Consider the following 21,945-nt stretch of genomic DNA (forward strand, 5'->3'; position numbering starts at 1 on the left):
ATTGTGACGTTGACTAACAATAAAGGGAAAAATGACTGCAACATCATCGGACATGCAGACATTAGGTTTTTCTGACTACAGTGCAAATAAGCAAATCCTTGACTATTGCAACCTCCTGCTCTCTGGCCTCCCCTCTAGCACTCTGGCGCCCCTCCAATCCATCCTAAACTCTGCTTCCCGACTAATCCACCTTTCTCCCCATTATTCCCCAGCCTCTCCTCTCTGCCAAGCCCTTCACTGGCTTCCTATTGTCCAGAGGCTCCAATTCAAAACCCTAACTATGACATACAGAGCCATCCACAACCTGTCTCCTCCATACATCTGTGACCTCGTCTCCCGGTATTTACCTACATGCAACCTCCGATCCTCTCAAGATCTCCTTCTCTACTCCCCTCTCATCTCTACTTCCCACAACTGCATCCAAGACTTCTCCCGAGCTTCCCCCATACTCTGGAACTCTCTACCCCAACACATCAGACTTTGGCCTACCACAGAAACTTTCAAAAGGTACCTGAAGACCTACCTCTTCCGACAAGCCTACAGCCTGCAGTGATCCTCAGTCTACTGAACCGCCGCACAACCAGCTCTACCCTCTCCTAATGTATCCTCACCCATCCCCTGTAGACTGTGAGCCCTCACGGGCAGGGTCCTCTCTCCTTCTGTACCTGTGCCTTGTATTGCTCATGTTTATTGTACTTGTCTATGTATGCCCCGTTCACATGTAAAGCGCCATGGAATAAATAGTGCTATAAAAATGAATAATAATAATAATAATCCTTACAAGTAATCCAGGAGATGGGGATAACACCCAAATATTACATTACACTAAGATCTCCAGGTTGGAATACCTAGGAGAAGAAGGCGGTGAGCATCCCAAATAATGTTAAAATAATACGTTTTATGAAATATGTAGGATAAAAGTACAAGAAATAAAAGATTCTAGAAAGAGGAACAAGGTGTCATCCAGGCAGGTAGTAATCATCTGGTTTAAACACTGTATACAAGATAATAATGATTATATATATATATAGATATACATATATATATATATATATATATATATATATATATATATATATATATATATATACACACACACACACAAACGGTACAGACCAAAAGTTTGGACACACCTCATTTAACCCCTTACCGGCATCGGACGTACTATACCGTCCGATGCCGGCTCCCCTGCTTTGATGCAGGGCTCCGCGGTGAGCCCGCACCAAAGCCGGGACATGTCAGCTGTTTTGAACAGCTGACATGTGCCCGTAATAGGCGCGGGCAGAATCGCGATCTGCCCGCACCTATTAACTAGTTAAATGCCGCTGTCAAACGCAGACAGCGGCATTTAACTACCGCTTCCGGCCGGGCGGCCGGAAATGACGTCATCGCCGACCCCCGTCACATGATCGGGGGTCGGCGATGCTTGTGAATGGTAACCATAGAGGTCCTTGAGACCTCTATGGTTACTGATTGCCCGTCGCTGTAAGCGCCACCCTGTGGTCGGCGCTCACAGCACACGTGCAATTCTGCTACATAGCAGCGATCAGCAGATCGCTGCTATGTAGCAGAGCCGATCGTGCTGTGCCTGCTTCTAGCCTCCCATGGAGGCTATTGAAGCATGGCAAAAGTAAAAAAAAAAAGTTAAAAAAAATGTGAAAAAAATAAAAAAAACATAAAAGTTTAAATCACCCCCCTTTCGCCCCAATCAAAATAAATCAATAAAAAAAAAATCAAATCTACGCATATTTGGTATCGCCGCGCTCAGAATCGCCCGATCTATCAATTAAAAAAAAGTATTAACCTGATCACTAAACAGCGTAGCGGGAAAAAAATTCGAAACGCCAGAATTACGTTTTTTTGGTCGCCGCGACATTGCATTAAAATGCAATAACGGGCGATCAAAAGAACGTATCTGCACCGAAATGCTATCATTAAAAACGTCATCTCGGCACGCAAAAAATAAGCCCTCAACCGACCCCAGATCACGAAAAATGGAGACGCTACGAGTATCGGAAAATGGCGCAATTTTTTTTTTTTTTTTTTTTTTAGCAAAGTTTGGAATTTTTTTTCACCACTTAGATAAAAAATAACCTAGTCATGTTTGGTGTCTATGAACTCGTAATGACCTGGAGAATCATAATGGCAGGTCAGTTTTAGCATTTAGTGAACCTAGCAAAAAAGCCAAACAAAAAACCCATGTGGGATTGCACTTTTTTTGCAATTTCACCGCACTTGGAATTTTTTTCCCGTTTTCTAGTACACGACATGCTAAAACCAATGATGTCGTTCAAAAGTACAACTCGTCCCGCAAAAAATAAGCCCTCACATGGCCAAATTGACGGAAAAATAAAAAAGTTATGGCTCTGGGAAGGAGGGGAGCGAAAAACGAACACGGAAAAACGAAAAATCCCCCGGTCATGAAGGGGTTAAAGATTTTTCTGTATTTTCATGACTATGAAAATTGTACATTTACACTGAAGGCATCAAAACTATGAATTAACACATGTAGAATTATATACCGCACTTAACAAAAAGTGTGAAACAACTGAAATTATGTCTTATGTTCTAGGTTCTTCAAAGTAGCCACCTTTTGCTTTGATGACTGCTTTGCACACTCTTGGCATTCTCTTGATGAGCTTTAAGAGGTATTCATGGGGATTTTTTTTCACTTCACAGGTGTGCCCTGTCAGGTTTAATAAGTGGGATTTCTTGCCTTATAAATGGGGTTGGGACCATCAGTTGTGTTGTGCAGAAGTCTGGTGATACACAGCTGATAGTCCTACTGAATAGACTGTTAGCTTTTTTCTTGCCATAATACAAATTCTAAGTAAAGAAAAATGAGAGAAGGTATGTCAAAACTTTTGGTCTGTACTGTATGTGTGTGTGTGTATATATATATATATATATATATATATATATATATATATATATATATATATATATATACGTGTGTATATATATATATATATATATGCATGTATATGTGCAATAATTATATATATAGTAGATAAAACAGTAAACCATCTATATAGATATACATGTACCGTGCTAAGTAACAATAATGCATAAGTTAGTGCATGATGTGAGTGTAGACCATGGTCCACATAGGGGTAATGGGGCAGTATCTCTAAGCAGTGACACCAGTGAGTACACAGTTACACTGTGACTGTGTCTTCATCACCATAATCACATTAGCAAAGAGCATAAGGTATAAAGAGATGAGATGAGACAATAATAAGGGTGTAAAGCAGCATAATGATCATATATTGTATACTTGGCATTCAATCGTGGGATATGATTTCCCAGAGCTCCAAATGCGTTTCGCCCAGCTTCCTCAAGGGGCGTGTTGACCTGACTACAATGTCTCGGGGAGAAGCCGAGATCAGGTTCTATGTGAATAATTCTTCACACTGAAGACCGTCTTTGTCAGTCATGTTGATAAAACGAAGCATCGAGGGGAAGTCACAGTGGCCCTAGGGACATTGTTTCTTTACACATTGTTGCCTGAAGAGTTTGGTCACTTATATACTAATCATTATAGTTTGGACGCTTTAAAAATAAGTTTTATTTTGCACAGCAGAAAAGAGGTAATTGCCCCAAATGTTACCTACCACCCTATGAGGGCCTCTTGTACATTAACTGCGTAAAAGAAAAATGCAAATAATGGTGTGGTCAAGGGAACACTGAGACATTGTCAGAGTAACTTGTAGTGTGTTTCTACTAGGGACCATCACACTACACTGTATATTTAGCACAGGAGTATTAGTCAGGGGGTCAAAGTAATCCTAAATTCAGGACATAGGTAGTGATATTCAGCTTTTAAACAATTTAACAGCTGGTGAATGACTCTCGCATACTCTATGTCATATTATTTATATATGGTAACTATATGGAGGTACTAATAAATTCTGCATCACTCCCAAATATAATCCACTGCTTCACTCTTAGCATGTTTGTATCAGTGAGAGGGTTAACGCCAGGGTCAGTCTCTCATCTCATTCTCCTCCCTCAGGATAGAGTTATTCTCTGCTGGCCTTTTCCACCCTCACCCTGCAGCCAACACATCTGAAAATCCATATGCATAAGAGCAATTTGCATATGCTAATCCATGCACGGCTCAGTGTATTTGCATAGGTGTGAGTTCCCGGCAGTGATATGGGCTAGGAGGGGGCCTACAAGAGGTGCTTGCCATGTAGTCCCTCTGCATGCTATGGCCAAAAGCATTTCAGCTCTAGATGCCCTGCTATTCACAATGTGTGATTATGTTGCAGAGCATCTGCTAAAGTAGTTGTTCTTATTTACAATAATTAGGCTGTTTTGGTAATCGGACATTTTCTTCCCTTACTATGTAGTTTTGCATTTACGTCTCTATTTAGCACCATCGTAGTTTGTAGCAGTTTGTGGTTCGCAATCTAAATTCCCTGTTAGTATACGTTTGGGATGAAACCAGAGACCTTGGAAGAAACCCACGCAAACACAGCGAGTAGATACAGACCCCTTGCAGATGGTGTCCTTGGTCAGATGTTACTTAGTTTTGTCCATACAAACACAAAAGCTTTATATGGTGTGACAAAGTCACTGGCAAGGGGCTGGTGGGGAGATATGTTTTGCTGACGCTAATGGCTTCAGTGATTTAAAAACCCAGAAGTTTTTCCTCAAACACATTGTGTTGCAAGGGTTTAGCAGACAATTTGTTTAAAGGGCTGTGTTTTTTGTGGACAACAATAGAGTGGGTGGGAGGATGTCCACCTTATCGCCACCGCAGGGTGTGATCTGGCCTTAAGTAGCTGGCCTCCTGAGGCAGTGGGTGTTCACTTCAGAGATGTATTTGTGTTTTGCTAATACCTGAACCGTGGGTCTTGCTAACATTGAGCGGGCTGATCCCCGCTAACACAAAGACTGTGCTTCATGCTACCATTTTTTTGTTATGTTTTTATTTTTTGCCCAGAGGGCCGCGCTTACTTTGTGCTTCACCTTAGTTTATGCTGCATATAATTAACCATGGACGTTCTTAGCCCCTTAATGACCGCCAATACGTCTTTTAACTGACCTGAGATATAAGAGAATAGCCTCCCCATACAGGTGACAATCCAGCATCTGTCGGTTGTGCACTATAGCTGACAACTTGCTGTATCAGCCACGATCAGTATTTGCACCTTCTAAATCTGTTTAACCCCTTAGATGCTGCTGTCAATAGTGACTACATCATTATAAATGGTTAACAGAGTGTGGGGCTTCTTCTTTATCCCAATTGGTGCCCTCAGATCATGATTTTGTTGTCCTGATGTTTGCGATGGCAATTCATGACAAAATAGCGGCCTTAGAGTCTGGCGGCTGTAGTAATCTGTTTAGAAGTTAGAGGCATTTAGGTGGTAAAAATACACATTTTCATTTCTGTCATGCCACTTTGCATTAATAACTGTAAAGCACCTGAAGGGTTAATAAACTACCTGACAGCAGTTTTTGATATGTCAGGGGGTGCTGTTTTTAAAATGGTATCACGTTTGGGGGTTTCCCAATATATGGGACCCCTAAAGTCACTTCAAACATGGATAAGTCCCTAAAAAAATAAATGTGGTAAATTTCTTTGAAAAATTGCTGCTACTTTTTAAACCTCCTAAAATGCTAAGAAAATAAAATAACATTTTACAAATGGTGCTGATGTAAAGCAGACATGTGGGAAATGTTATTTATTAATGGTTTGCTGTTGTATGACTATCTGGATTAAAGGGATAATCATTCAAATTTAGAAAATTGCTAATTTTTTAACATTTTTCTCAAATTTTTTATATTTTTTATAAAGAAACACAAAAAATGTTGAACTAAATTTACCATTATCATAAAGTATAATGTGTCACGAAAAAACAGTCTCAAAATCACTGGGATTTGTTGAAGCGTTGCAGAGTTATTACCACATAAAGTGACACTGGTCAGATTTCAAAAATTTGGCTCGGTCACTAAGGGGTTAAAGAGACTGTGTTCCCGTGTCTTCCTCTGTGTACAGCTGAGTAAGCCGATCTACCACAATGGGTAAAGATAGAAATATTGCGCCAGGTAGAACTTTTGTGAATAGTTATGAATAGTGGATACGGTTTACAGGTACTCTCCAATAAATGTAACAGCATCATTGTGAGTGCAGAGCGGAGCCATCAGACCACTTTCAATGGTTGGGCCGTCAGCATCTAGGATTACTCTTGTTAGATCAGAATGTGAGATTAACACCTGAGTTTGTAATGATTATTTGATAATTACATTTCGTTTCTCATGTAGAGATAGTGGCATTTTCAGGCTCCGATGATGGACTTCACGTGGTCAATGTTAAGTTTAGACATATTTTTATCATTTTAAAATTTAGGGGCAGCACAGTTGCTCCGTGGATAGCACTGCAGCCTTGCAGCGCTGGAGTTCTGGGTTCAAATCCCACCAAACACAACATCTGTAAGGAGTTTGTATGCTCTCCAAGCGTATGCGTGGGTTTCCTCCGGGTATTCTGGTTTCCTCCCACATTCCAAAGGCCTACTGATAGGGAATTTAGATTGTGAGCCCCATCAGGTACAGTGATGATAAAGTGTGCAAACTGTAAAGCGCTGCATAATATGTTAGCGCTATATAAAAATAAAATTATTACATAACTAGATGGTGGCCCGATTCTAACACATTCTAGAATATGCATATCCACGTAGTATATTGCACAGCCCACGTAGTATATTGCCCAACCACGTAGTATATTGCCCAGTCATGTACTATATTGCCTTGTCACGTAGTATATTGCCCAGCCACGTAGTATATTGCCCAGTCACGTACTATATTGCCCAGTCACATACTGTATTGCCCAGCCACATAGTATATTGCCCAGCCACGTAGTATATTGCCCAGTCACATAGTATATTGCACAGCCCGCGTAGTATATTGCCCAGCGCGCTAGTATATTGTCCAGCCCGCGTAGTATATTGCCCAGCCCGCGTAGTATATAGCTCAGCCCGCGTAGTATATTGCCCAGCCACGTAGTATATTGCCCAGCCCACGTAGTATATTTCCCAACCACGTAGTATATTGCCCACCCCACGTAGTATATTGCACAGCCCGCATAGTACATTGCACAGCCCACGTAGTATATTGCACAGCCCATGTAGTATATTGCACAGTCCACATAGTATATAGCAATGTGGGCATCATATCCCGGTTAAAGAAAAAGAATTAAAATAAAAAATAGTTATATACTCACCTTCCGTTGGCCCCTGGATCCAGGAAGCATTTACCGACGCTCCTCTCGCGCTCCGGTCTCAAGAATGCATTGCGGTCTCGCGAGATGATGACGTAGACCGCGAGACCGCTACGTCATCATCTCGCGAGATCGCAATGCATGGATTGGTCACCGGAGCGTCGCGAGGAGCACGAAAGGCGCCGGAAGGTGAGTATATGATGATTTTTTATTTTTTTAAAATTATTTTTAACATTAGATCTTTTTACTATTGATGCTGCATAAGCAGCATTAATAGTAAAAAAGTTGGTCACACAGGGATAATAGCAGCGTTAATGGAGTGTGTTACACAGCGGCATAACGTGGTCCATTAGCGCTGTCATTAACTCTGCGTGAGTGCTGACTGGAGGGGAGTATGGAGCGGGCACTGACTGCGGGGAGGAAGGAGCGGCCATGTTGCCGCCGGACTGTGCCAGTCGCTGATTGGTCGTGGCAATGGTCGTGGGCGTTTTGCCACGACCAATCAGCGACTTGGATTCCATGACAGACAGAGGCCGTGACCAATGAATATCCGTGACAGACAGAAAGACAGACAGAAGGACAGAAAGACGGAAGTGACCCTTTGACAATTATATAGTAGAAGGTTATTATTATTTTAAAATAATGTCTGACTCTAATGCTAGATAAATTAGGATCAAAGCAGGTGAAAAATATCTAGGTTGGTGGACATGCTACTAGCAGAGGTGTCAAACTGCATTCCTCAAGGGCTGCAAACAAGTCATGTTTTCAGGATTTCCTTGTACTGCACAGGTGATAATTTAATCACCTACACACATAATGATTCCAGCACCTTGTGCAATGCTAAGGAAAACTTGAAAACACGCATGGTTTGCGGCCCTCGAGGAATGCAGTTTGACACCCCTGCACTAGCATGGCCAAGGAAAACCCACCCTAATCCTGCTGGTTCTGTGATTGCTAGATCCTTGGATCTCTGCTCTGCTCTCCCCCTGATCTCTCCCCTTCTGCTCTGATTGGCTTCTGTCCTACCAGAAGAGCAGTAGCTAACTCATTCAGTGCTGAGAGCCAAGGATACTTGTCGCACCACAAGTAGGAGTGAGCCGTGTTCACCCTGGGCACATTTACACAATTTTGGATTGCTGTCAGTTAATGGGAACATTGGGCAAACTGCTCTCCGACCTAGGCAATGCTCTGTGAGCTCATCAGTGTATCAATTGGATCTGTGCAAGTGCTGCTGATGTATGTTTAACATGTATGCCAGGAAAATACATGCTAGATATGGCTGGAGGGTCACAGGTGGGTGACTGACACTCTTTGGCCTTAGGTTAGTTGGTATATTGACAAAACAAAGAAAAACAATTGGAATAATGTAATAGAATATTTTTTTTATTATTGTGACCCTATGAGGTGCATAATATGTTGCATCATATACGGTAAATGTAGGCCAAAAACGTGATGTGAACCAATACTGATGGCAGATAATTGGGAATGTGCGTTCTATATGGGCCATAATGCTTTATTCACATCGTAGTTTTGACTTGTATTTACCGTGTCCGTTGTGACAAATTATCATACGAACATTCCTTACACATTTGTCGGCTCTTCTAAACAGGCCTTCAAACCCTGATAAGCGAGCTAACCGTTGATTTCTCAAGTGTGATGAGTTATAAACAACATTACATATCATTGTCCTGTGCAGAGAGGTGATGTGCTCCCGATAAAATGATATTCTATGGGCACATAACGATCGTTCTGTGTACGTAGAATTGTGGTTTGCATTTACCTAATCAACGTTTAGCGGCCACAATCGCCTAGACTGGATATTTCCTTCACTGCTAGGTCTTTGCACGAGTTCTTGCAGTCTTCCATTTTCAGACTTGACACACTAAAGGTACCGTCACACTAGACGATATCGCTAGCGATCCGTGACGTTGCAGCGTCCTCGCTAGCGATATCGTCCAGTGTGACAGGCAGCAGCGATCAGGCCCCTGCTGTGCTGTCGCTGGTCGGGGAAGAAAGTCCAGAACTTTATTTGGTCGCTGGACTCCCCGCAGACATCGCTGAATCGGCGTGTGTGACACCGATTCAGCGATGTCTTCACTGGTAACCAGGGTAAACATCGGGTAACTAAGCGCAGGGCCGCGCTTAGTAACCCGATGTTTACCCTGGTTACCATCCTAAAAGTAAAAAAAAACAAACAGTACATACTTACCTACAGCCGTCTGTCCTCCAGCGCTGTGCTCTGCACTCCTCCTGTACTGTCTGTGTGAGCACAGCGGCCGGAAAGCAGAGCGGTGACGTCACCGCTCTGCTTTCCGGCTGACCGACGCTCACAGCCAGTACAGGAGGAGTGCAGAGCACAGCGCTGCAGGACAGACGGCTGTAGGTAAGTATGAAGTGTTTGTTTTTTTTTACTTTTAGGATGGTAACCAGGGTAAACATCGGGTTACTAAGCGCGGCCCTGCGCTTAGTTACCCGATGTTTACCCTGGTTACCGGCATCGTTGGTCGCTGGAGAGCGGTCTGTGTGACAGCTCTCCAGCGACCAAACAGCGACGCTGCAGCGATCGACATCGTGTGTGACGGTACCTTAAGTCTATTAGAGAGTTGCGTAATGTTTTCATCATACAGTGATGTAAAGTGTTTTTTGAGACTTTGCTGTTGATGACCTATCTAAGATAAGTCACATAGATAGTGATCCAATTTCCAATATCCGCTCCATGGGTTTCTCCCCTTCATTGCTCACAAGGCAAACCTCACATGTCATAGTAGCTGTGCCTGGGATACAGATGACATAAACCACACATATCTGTGCCAGGGAGGGCCCGAAGGTTGCTGCCAGGGCTGTGGAGTCGGTAAGCCAAACCTCTGACTCCTACTCCTCAATTTCCATGACACCGACTCTGACTCCCCCAAAATGGGCTCTGACTCTGACTCCACAGCCCTGGTTGCTGCTTTTGTAATCAGCAGATGGTGGTTCTGGACGTTAAACCCCTATCATTTTAATATGAAGAAAGATTGGCCTTTGTAATAAAAGTCCTGGAAAATCGAATTGAATAATTTTATGTGATCTTGAATAAAGCTGACCATCAAAGAACTTCTGATTGGCTATATGCAAACCGATCGGCAGTCGCTTAATGAGCTGCTTAGACCGGCAGAGCAGAATTCTACGCGCACAGAACAATCGTTGATACAATCATTTTGTGCACATAGAATATGATCCTAACATGATTTAATGCCAGCGTGAACAATCTAATCACCCAACATATTCATCGGGTGATTGCTGCATATTTACACAAGCCGATCGGCAACCCAACACTCTAACAATTGCTCCTTCCCAGTTATCGTCTCGTCAAAGTGTGCCTTTGTACTGGTTGTGATGGAAATATGATAGGGCTATGGGGGAGCTACTGTGATGCTAGACCTACCTAAAGATGTAAAATGTATTTACAGTACTTCTACATCCATTTAATGAATCTTTGATACAGGGTATAATTTGCTCTGTTAAAAAAAAAAATAAAGGAATTTTCAGAAAGTCTATGTGTGCAAGCTGGATGCCGGGGAAATCTTACCGTAGATCCCAAGCCCCTACTGATCTAAGAATGGATGCAGTCAGTAACGGGGAGGCTGTCCTCCATGTCTCACTTTCCTCTCAATGTATTCCAGAGCCAGTAATAAGGATTATTTAGGGTTTATGCCGGATACAGGAGCAGAATACATTACAATAGTGTGCACACTGGGGATTAATATGAGAAGACTCCAGGCTGCTTTTGATGACTTTGCACTCATAATGCCAGAGAAATTCTTTGAAAGACAGAAGACATAGGGATTATGAGGGCGCTGAGGCATTACAACTTGAGCTGTAACCTGCGAACTGACACTACAAGCCCCACAATGCACTGGTGTGCACAATTCTGGAGTCACCAGTAAAGCCAACAATGTACGGTGCCCACTTACATGTATTTCTCATATATTTTGCCATCCGGATCATTTTCTGGGAGAGGCTTATTTCAGCTGTGTAAGCAGTTCTAGGGTTGGTGGAACAATAGGGAGGAATCTGTATATCTGTATATCATCAACCATTGCCAAATGAGACAATATAACTGTTCCCTATTCTCCCGGAAAAGCAAAAACTATCAATAACTACATCTATAATGTTTTAACTGAGTAGTGCAAAAGATGTGTCTATAACTAGTGCAGATCAGTGTGTTAGAGGGGACATTTCACCACTTTTGTCATGTTAAACAGGCTACGTTATGATAAAATGGCCGAAGAGCGTAATGAAACATAATTTTTGTTTTTTTATTCCTCCTCACGGTTGCATAGATGTTGTTTTGGTTTTGTTTCGGGCAGTTAGTATGCTAATTTGTTTTTCAACAAGGGGGCGTTAACAAATATTCTTTTCTAGGTTGTGTACGTTATCTCTTCTATGACTTTAGCCAATCATAATATGCAGCTTCATATATGAGGGAGAAAAAAATGCAAATGCTCCCAGAGAAGGTCAGAACAGACTTTTTCACTGTGATCTGGTAATACTAATGTGTATAGCCTTATCACTCTGAGATCTACTCTCTGATGGTGCTTATTACAGGTGATGGGAGAGGAGGAGAGCTGCCCTGTAATATCATTGCATACAATGCTCTGGATCTATCCAAGGTGTCAGGGAATAATGCCCCTATATTTGGGATAGACCCAGAGCGTTGTATGTGACTAACACTTGTTGCATGATCATCTTCATCACTTCTCCCTGCTGCAGCTCTCCTCTCCCAGCACTGTCACGTCATTACAGAGGAGAGCTGCAGCAGGGAGCAGTGATGAAGATTATCATGAGAGCAATGTTTGTGTCTCCCACAGGTCATTTGACTGCTGCAATCAGCAGCCCTGGAAGAATAGGGAAAGCTGCAGCCAATCAGCAGAAGATTGCAGACGTAGCTGAGATTTATATGAACATTATCCTATTACCGTAAATATAATTTGTCTCTTGCTGCATTTTTTTTTTTAAAACAAACAAACGCTCTATACTCGCCTTCCCCTGGTCCACAGATGAGTCTCCACCACTACTCTGTGTTTGGCATTGGCTGCGACACTGACGTCTTGTCGACAGCATGGTAGCTAATCAGTTTTATAGTACTCGTATGTGTTGAAATGATTGCAGTGATGCATAATTAATATTTTTTGTTTTTGGGTTTTACTACTTTTGCACAATAATATCGCTTTTATTCTTTTTTTTTATTTTTGCATTATATTCTGAGAGTCATACATTTTCCATTTTTTGCTTTTAGAACTGTATGCGGACTTATCTTTTTGTTTGTGTAACTAGCCAAAATTTTTATTGGTACAATTTTGGGGTCCAAATGTCTTTTTAAGTACCCGTATTTTCCGGCGTATAAGATGACTTTTGAACCCCTAAAAATTGTCCCAAAAGTCGGGGGTCGTCTTACACGCCGGGTACGGGTGCACGGAGCGATCCTGGATGGTTCCCAGGGTCTGGAGGAGAGGAGACTCTCCTTCAGGCCCTGGGATCCATATTCATGTAAAAAATAAAGAATAAAAATAAAAAATATGGATATACTCACCCCTCCGATGGACCCTGGCTCTCAGCGCTGCAAGCGTCTGCCTCCGTTCCTAAGAATGCAGTGAGTGAAGGACCTTCGATGACGTCACGGTCAGGTGACCGGTCACCTGACCGCTCACGTGACCGCGACATCATCGAAGGTCCTTCACTGCGACATCATCGAAGGTCCTTCACTCACTGCATTCTTAGGAATGGAGGCAGACGCTTGCAGCGCTGAGAGCCAGGGTTCGTCGGAGGGGTGAGTACATCCATATTTTTTATTTTTATTCTTTATTTTTTACATGAATATGGATCCCAGGGCCTGATGGAGAGTCTCCTCTCCTCCAGACCCTGGGAACCTCACGCCGTATAAGATGACTGGGCGTACAAGATGACCCCCGTTTTATACAACGGGTATATCCCAAATTTCATATTTTATATGGAAAAGTGGGGGGTCGTCTTATACACCCAGTCGTCTTATACACCAGAAAATATGGTACCTTTTTATTTCACTTTATGTGACTTAGGATGAACAAAGCTCTAAATTCTGGCTTTGTTTTTTTTTGTGGCATTCACCATGCGGGATAGTTATATATTCTTCTTTACTGGTTATTACAAACACAATGAAATTGGACAAGTGTCTTTTGTGAGCCTTTGTTTTCCATTAGAATTATCAACTTTTTGTTCTGGATTTTTTAAATTTAAACTTGAACATGCTTTGATCACATTGATAATACTCTGCACTACTTATGTAGTTCAGTGTATTATATAAGCCGGCATTGCTATACTGAAGGGCTGCCTAACAAATTGTGCATCTTGCATGATCTATTAATCCTTTAGTGCCGAATAGGAGGCCTCTTGTTTACCAGTTATCGGTTCCCCAGCTCTGGAGAGCGAATAATGTAACTTGGAGCAAACTCCCTCTGTCCAATTCCTTACAAGCAGTGGTCACTTTTGACCACAATGTGTATGAATGTAAATGAGCCTCTGCAAACACTGACAGCCCTTTTCCCCCTTTGCTGTATGTCTGATAATGGAGGGATATTGCGCTGTTAGGTAGCGGGAACTATTGGGAACAAGCGGCAGGCTCGGTCTGGCCCACAGGAGAATCCTCTGGTGGACCATCACCTTCTTATATGAGCAGTACTTGCTACTATATACGGTACTTGAATCACTATGTACAGACAAAGGCAACATCTTCTTCATTTAACAATCTTCCCAGTGCATTGTTATATAAAATGTGATTGAGGAAATTGTCACACATGTCAACTCGAGGGCTAAAAATTAGGGCCCTCGAGTTGGTTACTTTAGTGTGCCCGTTTTTGCTTCAGTCCGACACGGGATTGTGATCCCAAGTTGAAGTTTTACTGGGTTTTTTTCACGCTGTAATAGAAAGTGGCAAGTCTATTTGTACATGAAAATCCAGAGCTGTTATGTGAAGGACAATTCTGGAGAACTGTTGGTGTGACAGAGGGAGCAATCTCCCTCTGTCAAACTCCTTACATGCAGCGGGAAGTGGTTAATACAGAAATTATTGTAGAAAGGTGTACAACCTTTTAGTATTGTATATCATAGTGTACAATGAATACCACTTCTTCCTGAAACAGGAATACTTAAAAGTTTTCGTGGGTTTTAAAATTTCCAATTCCCATTACCATAGAATAGTTATAGTGTGCACCCTTACAAGTACCTGGAATTAATAATCACTTATAAGAAATACTGTTTACTGATGAGTTAGGCTATGTTCACACGTTGCGTTTTTGCTGCATTTTTTTTTCATGCAAATTTTGAGCTGCATTTTACAATGTTAGCTGAAGCTATAAGATTTTAGAAATCTCATGCACACACAACTGTTGCATGTCACTTCTTCTTTCAGCATTTTTGCAGAGTTTTTTTCCCCCTTAGAAAGCAGTGGGTAAGTGTAAAAACGCTGCGAACAATCAGGTTTTGCTGCATTTTTGATACAAAACCTTTAATGAAGTTGCATCATGATTTTTTTTTTTTATCAGCATGCACATGAGACAACAAAAACGCAGCAAATACGTAGCAAGAAAAACCGCAAAACCTGCTTTTTGTAAGCAGCTTCTTTACTGCCAAGAAAGCAGGTTTTGTCTGCAGAAAAAAAACCGCAACGTGTGAACATAGCTTTATAGTGAGATTTAGGATACCGACTATTTACAGTACAAGGAAGAAAGGGGAAACAGGTGTGTGTATATCCAGTGTAACGGATGTGTTTAGAGGAAGCTATAAAGGGTCCAAATGCAAGTTATGTACCATTGTTTGCTTTTATAATGTGGTAGAAGAAAACGCCATACATCCTAAATTAACAGTGACTTTACAAATAGTTGTATTTGAGGACTGGGGATATAACAAGGTGCATGGCTAAAGAGGGTAATAACCTGCCTGATGTGTGTAATTTGTTTTTTTCTCATGGCAGGGGAGCCTCCAGGCCTATGACCGCTTGTCCCATCCCTTGTCCTCCAGACCTCAACTTAAGGTACATAATTATAATACAATTGTCGGGAAGGGTGTAACAATTTAGTTTTCTTGCACCCAACCATACCTAATGTAATTTTGCAAACAGATGGAATATAAATAATAACTTTTATCGCAGTCATATCAAACATTCTGGTTGTGCAATTCATTGTAACGACAGTACATTTCTGTGAAATCTCCGATGCACCTTGAACAATTTGTTTCCCTCGTAAATATTACATCATGCTATAATCTATAGTGAGTACAGCGCTGATTGCAGACTAGTCTTTTCAGGGGTTAAAAGCAGTGTTAGTCCTCCAGGCCAGATGCGGGCTCCTGTAATACCTTGAAATAAGGGCTGCTACCAACTTGGCAATGGTTGTTAAAAGAGATCGTATTTAGGGTTAACAAGACTTGGGCCTTGATTCATCAAGACCGGCGTGATTCACGCTGGTCTTGATGAGGAGGCGTGCTGGAGGCAGAGGCGCCTGATTCATTAAGAGAAGCACGACTCCTAATCAATCCAGCTCGTCTGAAAAGTGTGGTGCGCACAGGTACGCCACAGCTCATCTCATCCACGCCCTCGTTCCGCTACTGTTCCATTTGGCAGCACTAGGCGAAACAAGTTTGAAAACACAAAAAGTTGCAAGAGTGTTGCTCAACCTCATGTTGCTCAAAATTTTGCAACTTATCAAAGTGTACACCAGATTTCTGGTGAAACCACTTTGATGACAATTCTACAGGGTGGGCCATTTATATGGATACACCTGGGTGGGCCATTTATAAAGTGGCATCCAAAATGGCCGACTTCAAAATGGCCACCATGGTCACACACCCATCTTGAAAAGTTTTCCCCCTCCCATATACTAATGTGCCACAAACAGAAAGTTGATATCGCCAACCATTCCCATTTTATTTAGATGTAGTTTGTGCCTCCAGATTTGCATCCTTAATTCGTCCTATGTTACTCATTAAGTAGGCCATGTATATTAGGTAGCGGTCGGCCAAACGATTGTTCAGCCGGCAGCTCTCTCTCCCAACTCCTCCATGCCCAGAAATGTTTGGCTCATCTGCTCTCGCTGCCTCAATCATTCGCAGCCACTTATATCCCCACCGAAAAAAAAAGGATTGTCTGTTGAAGTTCATCAGGAGACCGATCCTTCTTCCCTTGACCTTTTCTGTCGGGGAGAGTCAGGAAGCCTGTTGCCAGATTTAATAATACAAATCGTAGTTAAATGGATCACTTGGACCCGAGGAGGCTCTCGTACTTACTTTGAAAATTAATGTCACAATTCTCGTCTGATATTAAGTTGAGCGGCGACAGCTGGATTCATAAAGTGTATGCTGTAATATCAAGAAAGCGTTAAGCAGACATTCAAACATGCCTTTTTTTTTAAATAAGTACACCTGCTTCATCAGGTCTAAAGATCTATTTAATAATGCATATAGTTTGAATTTTGAAACTTGGTGCCGGGTCCATTTTTGTTGAATTATCTATGCACATCATTATTTTTTTTTAGCCGTTATTTTTACGGATAGATCACAGACCCATTACACTCCATGTGCTTTTTCACATGTCCTGATTTTCAGCAAAAGAAAATAATGGAGACATGTCCTAGATCGATCCGTGGTATGTATCAAACTCACAAAGCAAACTAATGACTGAATGAAAAACAGGTAGAGCATGGGTGCAACACGGATGGTAAAAACTGACCCACGGACCAAATATGGATCCAGAACACTGAAAAAGCACAGACTGTTTTCCACATAGAAGAAACAAAACTGGTACGTGAAACCACGTGATTATTAAATCCTAAGGTTAGAAAATGTCAAGGAGCAACTTGTGAAATCTATTCAAAGCTGGAGCCAAATATTTAATGGCTCACGCAAATGGCAGCATTACCCATCCATTTTGGTCCATGGGGGAATATCAATTTTCAATTTCATTTTCAAAAGCATTTTTTGCAAAGTCTGTACAGAGGTTGTACAAAAGTTTTGTTATATTAGTGAACAAATACCTCCTTCTGCACTGATCATATAATCTCAATTCACTGATCAAAACTGTCCTCGGTGAATACAGATTTTCAGCTCACTGAGAGATGAGACGACAGTTGCTGCTTATAAAAGTCTATGGAGAGTGGAGGAGGAGCTGCTGTATCTTCACCTGAGACACAGATGCAGTTCAAACACATAAGACTTCATACTGGACAGTTTTATGAATATTTATGGTTCATAGAACGTCCACCTCTTATACACATACTAGCTTATATTTTGCCTGTCCTATTATAGGTATGGGAAAGAGATATTCATCCACAATATAGAATAAGTATTTGACTATGGCTAATGCTTTATTCACACATTAGTATTATATGCCAAAACCAGAAGCATCTCCAAAACAGAGAACAGTTGTCAATTTTTCAATTATAGTTTTTCTTTGTAAGTTCTACCGCTGGTTTTGGCATACACTGATGCCAAATACTGACGTGAGGATAGCCTTTACAAAAATTGAATGGCAAAAACTGCCGAAGAAGCCTCAGTGTGCCTACACTCCTAAAGAAGTTATCCACTACTTGGACAACTTCTTCCCATACCCCTCGCTTAGCCCCTATAAAATAATAAAGCCTGTACTCCCCTCCCGTGCTGATTCCATTCTCACCCAGTCTTCCTCTTCACGTTTGATTTGTCCAAAGGCGGAGACAGTGATGCCAGCGCTGAATAGACGCCGGCGTCGCGTGTCACAACAACCGCATGAGAGCCCCGGGGGAGAGCGAGTGCTGACACCAAGGAAATGGTGCCGGAACAGAAGGTGAGTATAAGCTTTATTAGTTTGTCGGGGCCAGACATTTTAATCAAGAAGGGGTTGTCCTAGTAGTGGAAGTCACTTTTCATTGTAAGTCTCAAAATCAGAATGAGGCTCTCATAGACTTAGATAAAGAGAGATAATTGTTAGCGGTGACTTCTGGCCAGTCAGAGGTGCGACTACAAAAAGGCGGAGACGGACTTAAGCGTTGCTGGAAATAGTAGAAGACAACAAACGGACAAAGAACTACACACAAAGAACACACATTACTGATACCTAACTAGTGGTGAAAAACCCCCCCACAAACCCTGGAGTGGTGCTTTAACTTTTTTTATGATAGGTGTTGAAATGCCCTACAGATTGGTGGTGATCCGACTCAGCCTGCACTCAGGTAGGAGCTGAGCACTTCCGCCTCCTGACAAGTGTTTTGAGTGATTAGTGGGCATCTCAGGACCTGGACCCCCACCGATCTGCAGGGTGTTTCAAGGTGTTAGAATGTTAAAGTGTAGGTACAGTTCACTTTAAAAAAACAATATTCTTACAGAAAATTTAGAGCTAGTGAAAACAAATGCTGATCTGTCAGCTGCACAGGCAGCCCCATGTAAGGATGGCTCAATAGAGCAAAATATTTATACTATTACATATTTACATACACACAAGCACATATATATATATATATATATATGTATGTGTGTGTGTGTATATATATATATATATATATATATATATATATATATATATATATATATATATATATATATATATATATACTGCTATATTAGTAGCCAAAGTGGCAAACATTTTTGGTTTTATTTGGCTAATTGGACGGCAAAGTACTCAGCTGACAGGAATGTTTTTTTTTTGTTTTTTTTCTAGAAAAGCTGCAATATTTGCTTACAGGGAGAAATTTGGGAAAAATGTATTTAAAGGGACTACAAATATTGCCCTTTGGGGCACCTTGCCTCTGTATATTGGCAATGTGCGTTCAGCATCTTTTGCTTTGCTTTAACGCACAATTTATATCTATTCATGGCTATAATCATACAAGGCGACTGTGTAGTTAATAGACAATGTCCCTTTAAGGACAACTTCACATAAGTATGAATAAATGCACAGAAAGATCTCCTTCACAGAGCCGGAGATATTGGAAGGAGGGTGGCTGACGCTGACGGTTTTCCTTAGCTTTTTTTTTATTGACAGGAAGAACAATTTAACCAAACGCCAGGCCATCATTTTGCCAGTCAAGTGTGATATGGGTTGGTCGAGGGAGACAAACGCCTGTATGATTTTGAGGAAAAATTGCTGAAATTGCAGTAGTTAGGTTTATATCAGTTGTAGGTTCGTCATTAGAGAGCCCAGAGATCCTTTTATCCAGTGTTGGCAAAATAATGAATTCACAGATAAAATGCTCTTAACCCCAGAGGGGGTGTAACGCATTAATATTGTTTGTATTGAGATTCTGTGAACAATACGCTTCTCCCTTGCAGAAAATAGTTTGACTCCATGTGGAATTGGTAGAGAAAAAGGGATTTCAAAGCCTCCAATTTTTTAGTTCTGCACTATAAAGAATATAAATGAATACAAATTGCCCTACATGTACTTCTGTGTGGGACAAATTAACTTAAAGTTTGCATCGCAGAGGTGTCGAAGTTTTGCCATGTTCCTAGAAATCGGCTGTGCCTCAAATGTGGAAGCAATACAAAGAAAAATGTAGATTCAACACTGAGAGTCCACTTCTAAAACTGTTTTATTAATCCACATTAAAAGCCATAATATCCAACAGCAATATAAATTACAAACGCGTTTCAGAATTCTTAAGTTACTGCATAAAAGCTTTTTAACAGCAGTGAAATTCTTCCTGTGAACTCGCCTCTGCACCGTGAGACTTTCTCACAGTGCTAGCGGGGATCTCACTGAGGTCACCGCAGTTCAGCCCGGCTGGGAATGCAGCCTCGGTGACTGGAGGTAACCTCGATGTTGTCACCACTGCTCACTTATGCTGCGCTCACAACAGCTCATTCACCAGTGTTCTCTTCCCTGACAGTCGCATCTTGGAACCGTCCAGGTTGAAATACTGTTTGTCCTCCAGACATGGATTACGGTGTGGGACAGAACGACTGACAAGTGAGAGATGTTGTTTTTTATTTTTGGTTTATTACAGAAGAACGAGGACTTTGGTGGAATTAGGCATTAGGTGAGTATAACTGTGTTTTGTGATTTTATATAAAAAAAAAGTAAAAGGGTTTTGTTTGATTTAAAATAAAATACTTTATTCTGGGTGTGTCTTTATTTAACATACAACTATAGGATTAGTAATAGATAGGTGTCTTATAGACGCCTCTCCATTGCTAATTCGTGGGCTTGATGTCACCGGACAATACAAAGGTGTGACATCAACCCCACAAATGTGGACTCCACTTGCCAATAGATGCGCATTTTCTAGTCTTCTGCGAGCTGCTATTTTTAGGTTAGGCAGGCCAATATCCATGGCCACTTACAAGCCTGAGAATACCAGCCCCCTGCTATCTGCTGTAACTTGTCTGGTTGTCAAAAATTGGGGGGTAACCCCACTCCATTGTATTAAATTATTTATTTAAATTATTTATTTAAATTATTAAAAAATACCATGTGGAGACCCCTCTATTCTTGATAATTAGCCTTGGTGAAGCTGACAGATGAGGGTTGCAGCCCCCAGCTGTAAGTTTTGTCTAGTTGGTTATCAAAAATACAGGGGAACCCACGCCTTTTTTTTATTTTAAAGGGAACCTGTCACCCCCAAAATCGATGGTGAGGTAAGCTCACCGTCATCAGGGGCTTATCTACAGCATTCTGTAATGCTGTAGATAAGCCGCCGATGTTACCTGAAAGAGGAGAAAAAGACGTTAGAATATACTCACCCAGGGGCGGTCCCGCTGCGGTCTGGTCAAATGGGTGTCTCAGGTCCGCTCCGGTGCCTCCCATCTTCATTCCATGACGTCCTCTTCTGGTCTTCACGCCGCAGCTCCTGCGCAGGCGTACTTTGTCTGCCCTGTTGAGGGCAGAGGAAAGTACTGCAGTGCGCAGGCACCGGAAAGGTCAGAGAGGCCCGGCGCCTGCACACTGCAGTACTTTGTCTGCCCTCAACAGGGCAGACAAAGTGCGCCGGAGCTGCGGCGTGAAGACCAGAAGAGGACGTCATGGAATTAAGATGGGAGGCGCCGGAGCGGACCTGAGACACCCATCGCAGCGGGACCGCCCCTGGGTGAGTATAATCTAACGTCTTTTTCTCCTCTTTCAGGTAACATCGGCGGCTTATCTACAGCATTACAGAATGCTGTAGATAAGCCCCTGATGACGGTGAGCTTACCTCACCATCGATTTTGGGGGTGACAGGTTCCCTTTAATAATTTATTTACAGCGCAGGCATCGACTAATGAATACACCCATCAGCCGTTCCTGCTCTCACTGTTATTAGCAGCAGCAGGCGTCTGCTAATTGGAAAAGAAGATTGTTACATACATAACCATGCAGAGTTACCCAGAATCAATAATAACAGAATCATATAGGTACACCACTGCATGTATCTCCAGACAGTAGTCAGGAAAACAACTGCCAACCATAGGTAAACACCAAAACCGCACTAGCAGCATAAACTTCCCATAAAAATAACTTTATTAGTACAAAACACATAAAAAACTGTACAGCAGGTAATTGGACAACAGGGAAACGCAGGACACGCACTACATGTCGGTACACATGCCCGCAGGCTCAGAGCAGATTAGCTGCGACGGTATAGAAATATTAAAACAGGTATAAGCCATACACTGTGGGACCCATACTTAATAATATAGGGAATCAATGCCCCAGACAGCGCACAAAGTAACATATAGTAACATACCAGAATAACACCAGTGTA

General features: G+C 41.9%; 1 protein-coding gene across 5 annotated transcripts in view; it reads left to right on the forward strand.

The window, feature by feature from the left end:
* The window catches only part of NPAS3 (neuronal PAS domain protein 3), a 628,831-nt gene that overhangs the window by 234,114 nt on the left and 372,772 nt on the right, over positions 1-21,945 (forward strand). For 3 of the 5 annotated variants that reach the window (XM_069730521.1, XM_069730542.1, XM_069730528.1), the window contains exon 2: positions 15,213-15,272. The exons of the other annotated variants lie outside the window; for them this stretch is intronic. In XM_069730521.1, coding sequence (XP_069586622.1) covers positions 15,213-15,272 — 60 coding nt within the window. The remainder of the gene's footprint in view (positions 1-15,212; positions 15,273-21,945) is intronic. 5 annotated transcript variants of the gene reach the window in all.

Source organism: Ranitomeya imitator, chromosome 1 (assembly GCF_032444005.1).
Source record: "Ranitomeya imitator isolate aRanImi1 chromosome 1, aRanImi1.pri, whole genome shotgun sequence".
NCBI lineage: Eukaryota > Metazoa > Chordata > Amphibia > Anura > Dendrobatidae > Ranitomeya > Ranitomeya imitator.